The sequence below is a fragment of the Protobothrops mucrosquamatus genome, unplaced genomic scaffold, assembly GCF_001527695.2.
Source record: "Protobothrops mucrosquamatus isolate PMUCROS unplaced genomic scaffold, P.Mucros_1.0 scaffold_167, whole genome shotgun sequence".
NCBI lineage: Eukaryota > Metazoa > Chordata > Lepidosauria > Squamata > Viperidae > Protobothrops > Protobothrops mucrosquamatus.
The window spans coordinates 247,939-261,381 of NW_015386243.1; the positions used below are offsets into that span (position 1 = coordinate 247,939).

Genomic DNA, 13,443 nt, shown 5'->3' on the forward strand with positions numbered 1-13,443 from the left:
ACAGGTTATCTAGTATTTTCTACTATCAAATGCCCAAATCTCCTTTTGGTTTGATGTTATCTTAGCAAAATGTTTTAACTTTCGCTTATTTTGAGAGGTTCTTTGGTATCAACCCCTAACCTGCTGTATGTCAAAGTGGACATATGTGCATTTCCAGGTATTTCACTAAGCACCAACTCAACCCATAGTGATGTTTAATTGGAAATAACAACTATTTCATTTGCTCTGTTATGATGATAAGGATTATTTCGATGCCATTCAAAAATTCTGATTTGGAAAGAGTTAGCACCATATGCACAAAAAATGTGATCACAACCTTGGCTACACCAATAAATACATAGTGGGGTAACAAAGTATCACAACCCCTCTATATGTTAAAGGTAAACTTTTTTAAAAAAAAATTGTAGCTGAAAAGCAAAAATGTTCTGGATGTAATCTATTGACATAATGTTGTATTGATGTAATGATGTATTTTGGTCCTATCTATAGAAGAAAGGACAACTCCAAATTGGGGGTGCAGGATTTCAGCCCATCATGGATGTTACCCAGTGGTGGGATTCAGCCATTTTGCAACACTTTGGCAGAATTGGTAGCTAATTTTTTGTTGCCCAGGCCCAGAATGGACTTCCGGAAGCGGCATCCACACAGAGAACCGGTTGTTCCCATATTTGAATCCCACCACTGATGTTACCTGCCACTAATTTTAGAGCAACAATTCCATCAAAGATGATAATAAGAGTAGAAGAATAGTAGGAGCTTTAATAAAAAGGAGAAACTCCTTTTTCCATGCCCAGTTTATCCAAACATTGCTGCAGAAAGTCAACATTTCATCATCTGATCTCACTGCTATGGTCCAATCAGGCTTCTGAACCAGAGATGTTCACTACAGGACTTTTTCCTGATTTTGAGAGGATTTTCCTGTGGAAAGAAACAAAAAAAATGTTTGACTTTCCTTTTTCAGTTTCTATCTATGGAGGTTATACAGTTGCAATTCGGGGTTTGATTTATCTCTTTTTTCAACCTTTTCATTTTTAATGAGGTTAGTCCTAAAATGAGATCAACAGTGAGGTCTTAGTTAGCAATGAAATTTCATTTTAATGTATGCTGATTAGTGTACATTCAAAGTGACAATAAAGTTATTATTCTATTCTATTCTTTATTATTCTGTTAATTGAAACTTCAAAGATCCAACTAACATAATTGGCAAGTGATCTGTAATCCAAACTTTATTTCCCTTTTTTTAACTAGTCCTTCAGGATTTGGTTACTATTCAGGAAGGGTCACTTAACCCCTTGCCTCATCCCTATTTTCTGAATCTAACCCACATCCCCCCAAAATTATTTCTCTACAGTCAACAAGGAAACAAATGCTATGAGTTTCTGAGCAAGATATTTTTTATAAAAAGAAGAAAAAGCATTTGACCCTGTGAACTCTTCCTACAGAACATTTAATTATTCGCACAAATATTCCACATGTGGTTGCTGAGGAATTCCTAAACACTGTGGCAATCAAGAAAACCACGCAAGGCATGTATGATGTTAAATAAAAATGGCTTGCATCACCTGAGCTAACAAAAGAGAGTGGTCACCCCAAAGAAACCATCAAACTCAACCAGGATGACAGAAAACCATCTACATATGAACCAAACTAGTGGGGATGGAATCAAACCAAATGAGGGTTCCATAAGTGAGTTTCAGAAAAGTCACCTTAGAAGAGACGTAGGATTCCTGTCTCACCACCTTTCTTTTAGGTTTTATGTTCTATAACGCCCATCCTTGGCTCCTACATACCAACTTACCCATTGTTCTCAGCTCCTGTGGTAGACCTTTTGCATAGAATATTCTTTTTGCAGAACATCAACAAGCCACACCGTCGCTTGTAATAACAAAAGGCATCTATCAGCAACAAGAGCACCAGAATTGCCAACACAATTGCCAAAATGCTGCCCCATCCCAAACCTCCATCTGGAAAAAAGAAGTATTTCTGCTTGAACCAATTGGTGGGAAAGATGGTTGAAGCATCAACATTTTCTTCCAAAACTAGAGACAATAAAAGTACCACTAGCACTCTGTAACCCATGAACCCAAAGCACTGAAAAAAATTCATTTGCTAAATTATACTGAGTTGTATACATTGTAAGGGACAGACATAAAATAAAGTTAGGCTTAATGAGGAAACGACAGTGTGTGTTTGCTCATTTTCTGAGTTTTTCTTCCTTCCCCCAAAATGAAACAAAGACCAGTTTATTTAATTGACTCAGAAAGTTTTCAACTTTAAATCTCTGCTGTGTAAATTTAAAGATTTACAGAGCCTGTTTTAAAAAGGTTAGTGATTTTATTAAATATATGCACAATAGGTCACCTATAATTATTTGGCTAATTCAGTGACAGTGAAATTAGAAGAAAGGGTGTTTTGATTAAAGATGATGATCTTTACAAATACAATTGAAACATAAGCCGATCAGAAAAGATGTTATATGGCAGTGGTGGCGAACCTATGGCACGCGTGCCAGAGGTGGCACTCGGAGCCCTCTGTGGGCACACGTGCCATTGCCCCAGCCTTGCCTCCCCCCATGACTCTCTCCTCACCAGCAGCCCCCCTGGAGGAGAGTCGCCCCCCGAGCGTGGCCCACGCAGAGTAGCGCAGCCAAGGACATGGCAGCCAGGCAGCGTAGACAAGACTCTGCCCTCACGCCCCATCACGCACAGTTGATGCTGCGGGGCGCGGGTAGAGGGCGTGGCTGCCATGGTGCTTCTGGGCTGCCTGGGCGATCTGTGGCGGGCCCTGGAGGCGGTGAGTGACTCGGTGGGCAGGCAGGATGGGGATGGGGCAGGGGGTGGAGCGGGGCGGGGCCAGTTTTTGGGCACTTGGTCTCTAAAAGGTTCGCCATCACTGTTATATGGGGATGTTATTGTTACGGTACTTGTACAAACACAAGAAAAATGTTCATATCCAACTTTGTATGTATTGAAAGTATTAAGAATATATTTGTTTAATGTTGACAAAAGGAGAATACTACTGGAAGAAGAGAAGATCAAGGAAATATATCATTAATTAATATATTGATTATGGAACTATAGAAATTAATTATTATTGATTGTTTTTTAAATATTTGAATCCAGATAACATGCTGTTTACTAAGCACTAAAGATTGGTATTGTAAAAATTCAATAAAATGCATTTTTTTGAAAAAAAGAGAGTAAATGTTGACCATTCACCTTTTTCAAAAGGGATGCTCTCCTTAGTGATGCCTACTTCATTAGCAGCAGTTATGAAAAGTTCTGAAATATCCTCCTGTGGTGTTGGCATAACCTAATCCCAAAATAAATTTTAAAAATTAATCTCCCTTCTTAAAACCACCCAATCTGCTATTAGAAAAATTCTTCACCAAATTCAGAGTAACCAATTTAGGATTTTGCATACAACATGGATAGGGAACCTTTTGCCCACAAGTCAAACCTTTCCAAAACAAACTTCTTTAGGATTGCAGACTGGAACTAAATCTGTCCTTTGCCACCTGTCATATTAGATCTCACATCTGGTTCCACACCCTCCAAATATCTCAGTTTCTCAGCACCTTAAGGTGTTGCCTACCAAGAGGCAGAAGAACAAGTTCCCAGGAACCAAAGCTTCAAATGGTGCCATGTATCTTGGAGTGAGGGTGAAACTGGTTCTCTAACAATCACTGCTTTCTCATTTTAACCATCATCTCTTATAGGTGCTCTACTCTGTGTTCACTGATTCTTTAGAGAGACTTTCTGGTGAGTTTTCATTTTACCCTTATAGAATACAACCTTCTCAGTAGACATTAATAGACTGGTGTTGCTTGTTTACTTAAGCCCTGGTGGTACGGAGCTACAGATCATGTTGGTCAACCAAATGCTGAAAAAAGGGACTTTGATCATTGGCATCTAGCCAACAGGATCAGACAGCCAACAAGCAGCTGCCGCTGGCGGCGGCAAGAGCTGATTATACTGTATATAGAAAACTTTGCTAATTGAGAAAATTGGATTATAATTAACAAACAAGAGCATCAGGCTGGCAAGACCACAAGTTTTCCAAATCCAGTTAGAGCAACAAAAGAATAACCATTTTGGAATGCAAAATGGAAACAGAGAAGGCTACAAAATTAGACGTGCTGACCAAAGAAACAGAATGATAAAAGGATGGAAAGGAAAGAAGGAAAAGAAAAGAAAAGAAAAGAAAAGAAAGGGGAGGGGAGGGGAGGGGAGGGGAGAAGAGAAGAGAAGAGAAGAGAAGAGAAGAGAAGAGAAGAGAAGAGAAGAGAAGAGAAGAGAAGAGAAGAGAAGAGAAGAGAAGAGATTGGGAACTGTGTAGAAAACAAGAAGCAGCCTGTAATCAGGATACATGCTAAGAAAATAGTACAAATTTTGTCAGAATTTGGGAAGTGGTGAAAGAAAGTCTTGAAAAAGTCATCATGGGAAGAGGAAGAAACAACCTAATCAGAAAAAGGACCATTAACCAATGTTTTCATTTCTTCCTCTATTCAAAGAATTTAGCAGGGTGAAATAAGAGGGAATCAAGCCTTGGCAAGTTCACCAAATGTCATGTCTCACCTCAAAGAGGAACAAATAACTGTTTTGGTCCTGTGCTATCCTTTTGATGGTATCCTCTTCAAAAATCTTCTCCTTCCAAGCAACGGAGACAGAAGGTGAGGGGTTGGCGAGTATGGTGAAGTTGACTTGGATGGGATTCCCATTCTGGATAACCAAAGGTACCCTTGTAAGGAGCTCTATCATAGGAGCAACTGAATGGGGGGACAGAAATATACATTGAAATATATCATGAATTTTATACTTGGGTTCACACATTGCCTTAGCCCACAAACTATGGTTTGCAAGCCACTTAAAACATGGTTTCTAAAGTTTACACCAAGAAGTACTGCAAATCGGTTGGAGTACAAAGAACGGAGTAGTCATAAACCAAAGATTTACCTTTATTATTTGAGGGGGGTCTTTTTTTAACCTTGATAAATAATATAGTAGAGATTTTGACATTAAGCTCAAAAAATTACACTTCTTCTTATCATGAAAACAACACAGTGTACTGTACTCTGCTCAGAAACTTTTCTTGGTGTTGTACTGAGCATCAATTGTATAATTTCAGTAATTATCTATAGATATTACCTTTTTTTAAAAAAAAAACCCATGTTTTCAGTTTTAAAAAGTAGGGGAAGTCAGCAGCAGACGTAAACTTTTCACCTCTGGGGTTTTCAGAATCTGCCTGCAATATTCAGAGTATTAGTAAGCAATCTTCAAAGAGCTGGGCCTATAAGAATGAGGAAGGCTGGGTGATGCTGGCAAGTTTCCTAACAAGTGGAAGTGTTGTCAGAGCGAGAGTGGCAGTTGGCCATCTCTCTGTGTCAATTCAAAGTGCAGGCTGCAACTGAGATTAGGCTGGAATCCAAGTCTAATTCTAAGCACACATATTCATACCGCAGCATGTATCTAATAGAATGTGGTTGAAGCTGATATTTTTGTTTGTCAATAGTCTACTGCAGGGGTCTTCAAACTTGGCCTTTTTATGACTTGTGGACTTCAACTCCCAGAATTCCTCAGCCAGGCAAACATGCCTGGCTGAGGAATTCTGGGAGTTGAAGTCCACAAGTCATAAAAGGGCCAAGTTTGAAGACCCCTGGTCTACTGAGTTTAGGAATTCCATTCCAATAGAAAAAGGGCATTGCAGGTTGCATAAACTGGCCCGAGTGACTTCTATCTCTTGCCATGATTTTATTCGTCATATTTATATAGCCACCCATCTAAGTGTCACTTCTTCAGACAGCATACATTAAAAAAAATGATCATAAAAACTAACAATTAAAAATTCAGCAATTAACTCACCAGTTAGAGTTACCAATAACATAACAGCAGAGAGAGTTACTGTAATAGGCAATAAGGCTGTCTCACTTACCTTTGTTTAGTATATGGCATATCATACACGGACTAGAAATATATATTAACATTTCATCTAGTTTAGTAGAACCCAATAAAATATAAATGTTAAAAAGATCTGCAAGGATGTTTAAATATCAATGTCTAGGCCAGGGGTGGGGAACCTTGGCTCTTTTATGACTTGTGGACTTCAAAGCTGGCTCAGGAATTCTGGGAGTTGAAGTCCACAAGTCATAAAAGAGCCAAAGTTCCCCAGCCCTGCTCTAGGCCATCTAATCATAGAAATGCAGGATAATTTATATTTTTTAAAAACCAGATACTAGACTGGTATATGCCCTCACCTTACAGCCGGTCACAATATGATCTACAGTTTGACGTGCCTCATTTATATAGAGTCCCGACAGCCACCGTATGAGGTGCGAATCCTATTCAGGATTGCTGATGTGATAGTTCAAAGCCTGGCACCTTTTTGGGACGGGAGGTGTAACTAGTTTTGCCCCTCATGGTGCACCCTAGACCGCATGACAGTGTGAACTAAATGAACTAGCAACTGCTGGCAGCCGGACTACTCTCTAGACTTTCCTGGCTTTTAAAATACATGACAACAAAACAAAAACTGTCTCGCTAACTCACTAATTTACAGTATAGCCAACATCTCTCAAAGGGGTATAAATAATTCCCTGTTGTTCTAAGTATAGCCATTGTGTTTGTTTATGTCAAACAGTGGTTTTTTCTCAAAAAAAGATACTATCACTAAATTGGCAGAGATTTATTAAAGTTAAGCAATTCATACTCAATATGATATTAATAAAAGTTTAAGCATACGAAGCAGACCATGTTGAATTGTTTGTATAATAAAAAAGAAATATGATTTCTTTTAATGCAATTACAACCTCCACTATATTGTAATGCAAATTCAGCTTTCTCAATTTTCATTTGCCTTTACTAATTTCAATAAAACAGAGCTTGCACAAAATGGCAAGGTTTTTATAGACTTTTGTCTTAGCATGTTTACTTTGCAAGCATTCTCCTCCAGAATGCATTATCATACAAACCTAGTACATATTCTGAACTATGGCCGATATTAAAAATGCTCAGGAGTCCAGATTTTGCTATTCAGACATATTCTGGTTTGACATAAAATCTGAAAAATGATCATTTTGTAATTTTGTATGCCTATAATTTTAGCTGCAAGAAAGATTTCTCTATCAAATCAATGAATGTGTCTAATCAAAGCTTCTCGGACTTCACCCTGAATTTGATACACACACACACACACACACACACACACATACACACACACACACACACACACACACTAGAAAAGTCAGCACTTCCTAACTTGGTACAGTGCCATGAGACAGAAAATGGGAACTTACATTTAACATTGAGCGTGAAGTTTGCAAAAGCTACTTCATTGCGTTCTTCAATGGTTGCCTCACAAATGTAAATACCAGCATCTGAAAATTGGGTGTTCTGTATCAGCAGCGTCCCATTTTCAACAAAGATATGCCCTGTAAACCCAAAAGAAATTGCTGTGGTAATTAAATTTCTCTCTAGTCTCTATCTGTACCCCCAGGCAGTCTTGGGGCTAAGTGAAACCATCAAACTTCATGTAACCACAACTAATTAGAAACAAGAAGTTTCCTTCATTTTGAGGCTCAAAATACGCAACAAGTATGTAACATATTTGCTTTCTGGATCCATTTCAGACAGTTTTCTGAAACTGTCACTTTTGTGAATGACCTATGTAGAACTTGAATGGGGTGTGTGCCACCCTACTTTCCTGCTCAACTAAAGCTTGTGAAGCCACTGGTCACGGCATTCTTCTGGATCACCTGTGATGTTCAGAAGTATTGGAGGCACCATTTTTGCAGTGACACACACCCCCTTCTTGAGCTGGCAGCTTCAATCAGCATATGTAAGGAGGCAAAAGCTGATGTCAGGCCCATACCAAGAGACAATACAGCAAAATACAAATGAGTCCAGTTCTTTAGTTGCTTAGACCTAATGGACAGACTCTTGCCAAACTAAAGTTTTTTAACTGACTATATATATCCTGAGAGATTCTATGACGTGGCTATCCTGAACCCCTTCCCCTATCCAGCACAGGACTGTGCAGTTTCTATGGTTTGTTTTTCTATGGAATGTATTGACTCCTCCACAGGAAAGTTCTGTGCTGCCAAGACTCTCTCCACTGCTTCTTCAGGTGCGCAGTCTATCACAGTTAGGCTGTCAATATAGAGAAGTATGGATGTGGCTTTGAAAAAGGAATTCAAGATGATTATGTAAACATCTATTTAACCTGAATAGATAGGAGAGGGTGAAGAAAAAAACTCAAGACTGCCCCGCTTTGATTGTCTTTCATATAAGGGAGGAAAGGGAGAATATCAGACTTTCAAAACTGTGTTATTACACCCTGTAATAATAGAGTTTCAGTAGTTCATAAGCTCAATCCTTTCTCTATTTCATTTACATGGAGATGTGGGGGAAGATCTTCTGATATACGAGGGATTGGTACATCAGTTTATTGTTGATACCCAACTATACATCTCCAGCCTGGGCCAAACATGTAATGCAATGAAAGTCTCTATTCCAGCTGAAAGGATCTGGATAGGGAGAAGTGAAGTATAAGTAATGAAATAAATAAAAATTGGCTAAAAGTTTTTTTAAATTAGGAGAAGGAAGAAGAGACAAAATTCATCCTCCAAAATATGAGGAAAATGTAGACAATCCTGGTTTCACATACTATAGAATAGCCCTGGACATTTTCTAGCTTTATCAAATTCAGTATGATCTTTAACCTCTTGAAAAATATTGCTTGTTGTCTCCCACCACACAAAAAAGTTGTCCCTTCTGTTAAATAGAGATCTCCATAAGTAATCTCATACTCACTTTCCCTAATATTTCTGATGTCCTGGTTTCCAAAAATCCATCTAATAGTTGGTGGTGGTATCCCTTTGACCAAGCAGTTGAATTCTACATTTTGGCCCTCATGAACTTCCTTCGCAAGATCCATTGTGTTCCCAAACGTAGGTCTCTCTACAGATCAAATGCAGAGATTAGAAAACAAAACTCAGTGGGAAGAACAAGGTGCTTCACCTTAAGGTAGTCTATCATTTCTAGATGAAACAGTGATCATTACAACACTATGAACTGGCAGCTTATTTGGAGAGTGTTTTTTATGTTCTGTGTGGTATCTAGACTTCAGGAAGTGTTCAAAAAGTGAATGAGTATCTTTTCTGAACAGTGTGAATGAAAATTTGGAAGTAAACAAGAAATTAAAAACTAAACTTCCTTGAGTAGACAAAAAAACATTGAAGTGTCTTTCTTTCTTACTAGGAAAGAAAAGTCAAGATGGGTACATCAGTCAAGTGATTGCAGCAGCCATCTTGACTTTGTCAACCTTACCCCTCATGGATGCCCTGGTGTTTGCACAACACTCTGATCCAGAACAATATATTTCATTTCACTGTATTACAGTCATGAGATAAGTAATATCAAATATGCACATATTCAATCCTTTATTTGTTTGATATACTGCCCGACTCAAACAACTCTTAAAATGAAAGAAATGAAATACAACAATAAGAACTGAATTCAGAATGAAGGAGGAGGTTTTGGGACATCCCACTAACTATATACAGTATACCGCTGAGCAATCTATAACCTTTGAAAGTAACACAAAACTTAATAACTTTATATAAGAGATGGATTTTTCTATAGACTAACACAGAAAATAAATAAAAGTTGGCAGCAGATCCCAACAATTCAGCTAGGAAGAGGATGGTCCACACTTGCTGTAGGAAGAGAAATACAGAAAAGGTTGAGTTATAAATTCTCCTTGAATCTCCTTGCATTTTGAATCTGCAAGGTCTGGTGTGGTTTTCTTCCTTGGCATGCTCTGGAAATGCATCAAAATAAAAATGCTCCTAATACATTCTGGGTCTCTAGAGAAGTTAAGACACTGGTGTCCATAGGTGAGGTAGATTTTGAAAGCACAATTAATGAACTGTGCTGCATTTTATTGTTGTTGGGTTTTTTTAGCTTTGCTCTCTCTGCCATTTTATCCACTGTCCCATTTTGGGTCTTAGCTACTGATCGATGTTGGGTTCCATTGTGCAGATGGATTATATATTCCACTGAGACCTCTTCCTGGATGCTCAAATAAATATTACTTACGAATCACGTGGATTTCAATTTGATGAGTAGCAGTTTTTCCGGAATCAAAATTTCCTTCACACTTGAACATCCCACCCTGATCTGAGCGAGTGAGGGTCATCTCCAGCCCCTTGGATAATTCATCGATCACCTTCACCCGGTAAGGCTCCGAATCCTCTTCAATTTCATTTCCACCTGGATCAGTCCAAGTCAGAGCGGCTTCTCCACCTCCTCTCACTGGCAAGTGGAAAAGTTTAAAAAGGCACAGTTAACAGAGCACGGGAAGTCAAGGTCATATTGCTTCATTTCACTTCAAGAAGTTACTTGACCTTCCCTCAAAGCTATGGAAGCCTGTCCCGGTGCTTCCAAAAGAAGATGCTTCTGCACACATGCAGTGTGCTACAAGTAGGGAGACCTCAGAAGAAGACAAAAAGAAGGACCGGAGGCTAAAACATACAAGGAACGGTTGCTGGAATTGGGTATGTCTAGTTTAACGAAGAGAAGGACGAGGGGGGACATGATAGCAGCGTTCCAATATCTCAGGGGCTGCCACAAAGAAGAGGGAGTCAAGCTATTCTCCAAGGCACCTGAAGGCAGGACAAGAAGCTACGGATGGAAACTGATCAAGGAGAGAAGCAACCTAGAACTAAGGAGAAACTTCCTGACAGTTAGAACAATTAACCAATGGAACAACCTGCCTCCAGAAGCGGTGAATGCTCCAACACTGGAAGTTTTTAAAAAGAGACTTGACAACCATTTGTCTGAAATGGTATAGGGTTACCTGCCTGAGCAGGGGGTTGGACTTGATGACCTCCAAGGTCCCTTCCAACTTTATTATTATTATTATTATTATTATTATATTATTATTAAGGACGACAGTTCCCCCAACAAGCAATTGTTTTCCAAAGCATTTTCAAGAATCACTCTGTTGGGATAATAAAAGGAGGAAGGGGTCATGGGCTGGCAGCAAAAAGAAATAGCCAGATGGACATAATTGAGATTATGCAAAGCATTGTGCCATGGAATCCTTGCTTCAAGGTGGTGCTTCAGAGAGGCATTCTACACGTGGAATTATCTTTCTGCTCATTTTTAAGGCATTTCCACAAAGCAGAATAATGTCCTCCCTCTGAAACTCTGAAAGGGAAGACATTATTCTGCTTTGTGGAAATGCCTTAAAAATGAGCAGAAAGATAATTCCACATGTCCACATGCCGGGAAATAGGTTACATTTTTTTTTTTTTTGCTTTATGGATCCGCATCACAGGGCACTTAGTTGAATCTCACTTGAAGCCAAGCATCCATTCGTGGCTACAGACACAGTTTTAACATATATCAGATTAACCTTTTGGTAAACTAAACGTTTAAGTCAAGGACAATTTCTAGAACTTCCTTCAAGTAGTTTTATCAGGATAAAATAGAAGTTGTCTTTCTTTGCCTTCATTCAGAAAAGATTTTTGATTTCCCAGTCTAGACTACAGACCCCGGGATTGTTTAGCAATCACTTATCCAACTACTAATAGGTTCAACTTTGTTTAGGGTGTTTGAGATCTGCCAAATTCACCTACATGCTGTCACTAGCTTGGCATAAAGAAATGCCAAATATCCATATAGCTTAACAGGCAACAAATAGTCTTAGTTTGCCATTGCCTTTTTGGGGATATTTTTTAACTTCCCAATCTATTTTACAGCTCTCGGATCCCTATGGAAGAACTAACCAGCCTGCTGCTATATAGCTTCCAAATCATTTTGGAAAAGCTTTGTTGTAAAGATGGGTGTTAAACCTATTGTTGAAAACAAGAAGCCTCTCAAAACAAGAAAGTAATCCTAAGGCAGTTCATCTACAGTACATGTTTGGAGATTCCAGGAATCAGATCTGGATTTTGCTGGCTTAAACTCTTCTAGCCTTCAGACCAGCTAATAATTCTGAGAGTTTTGTTTTTATTGCACTTGATCCTTTTTTTTAACCTCAAGTTCTTTACAACTTAGTGAGGAAGTAATTTACTGTCTTGGTAAGTTACTATCTCAAAACAAACTGAATACAATTCTCTTTTGTCTTTTTTGCTAAATCACTTTGAGCAATGTTGACCACAATCAATGTTTGGATAGACCTGTAAATGTATGGACACTTCTGGGAAAGCCTAGACACACATAAAAACAGAAACCACTACTATAGGTATAGTTTTCACCTGGTAATCAAGTTCCAAAAAACCCCACCGGTTTGAAATTCTGCAGCGGACCCAGTCACTGGAAAATCCCTAGGAATTGTGACATCCTAAGCACCTTTCCCCATCTTTCCATAGGAATTTTAAACTTCAGATCCATGCTAGTCAAATGCTGGCCTGCTGCTGCTGTACAATATCAACCTATATCAGCTTCAGCCAATTTGGCCAATATCAAAAACAAGAGAGCAGGAGACCAGCAACACTTGAAAAACCACAGATTTGCATTAATAATTTTCCATTCAAATAATATATTTTAAACCTATAAGTTGGGTGGGAGGGGCGGGGAGGAAAGAAGCAGCCTTGGAAAAAGTCTTGCCTTGGATAGTCTTGGTCAAAGTAGGACAATATGACTCCGTTTTATTCAGAGATTTTTTTTTCTCTGTTTATTGACTAATGTACAGACGTTATAGGATGAATTGGGCATTTTGGTTACAATGCATAAACTGACTTCTCCCAATCCATCCACTCCCCCCCACTAGGTAAAATACTATCCTGATGACACTTTTATATATGCACAGTTCTTCATTTTTCTGCACTTACCTTTGCATAAAAAGTATGTCTGTGTGTTCAATTCCACGTTCCCATTTATAGGAATAATTTCCAGAGATTCCTTGGCACCCTGTACAGCCCCTTGGGAGAGAGAAAAAATATGCATTGGTGAAAAACTTCCATAAAAATCTTATATATTTTCTGATAATAATGAGCAAAACCATCTCAATAACACAGGCAATATTTTCTTCTAAAGATATCCAAAAGTTTGCAACTGAAGACCCCACCTGGCAGTAAAGGCACCTTCTAGAATCTCCACTCCATAAAGTAGGTGGGGACACTTTGCAACCTGTACTAAACAAACTTTTACAACCAAGCAATCCTTTGTGGTAACAATAACATTTACAACTATGAAGTTACTGATAGACACAAATATTTGTAGCTCAGGATTGAATTGTGGGATTATGGGTCCTATCTGATCTTGGTTGCTCAACCAAGCTCGGAGAGAGCCAAAGACCCCACAACTATGAAGTCAAGAAATCTTAAGTAATCCTTAATCTTTTTTTGTGTCACATTTGATGGTGAGTGCAAGTTTTCTGTTGCCTAAAAAGAATTGAGGAATTGAAGGTTTAGGAATCTTTAGCTGATGAACTGCATGA

The 13,443-nt window shown here is 38.7% G+C and overlaps 1 protein-coding gene across 1 annotated transcript; it reads right to left on the minus strand.

The window, feature by feature from the left end:
* Positions 1-857: 857 nt before the first annotated feature.
* On the minus strand, positions 858-10,109 carry LOC107292539 (immunoglobulin superfamily member 10-like). The gene is made up of 7 exons (XM_015821639.1): positions 10,095-10,109; positions 8,808-8,954; positions 7,292-7,426; positions 4,578-4,768; positions 3,219-3,312; positions 1,799-1,964; positions 858-918 (listed from the first exon to the last, which is right to left on the minus strand). Exons 2-7 carry the CDS (start codon positions 8,929-8,931, stop codon positions 858-860), a joined length of 771 nt encoding a protein of 256 aa, XP_015677125.1. The 5' UTR covers positions 8,932-8,954; positions 10,095-10,109.
* Between the last annotated feature and the right edge of the window lie 3,334 nt (positions 10,110-13,443).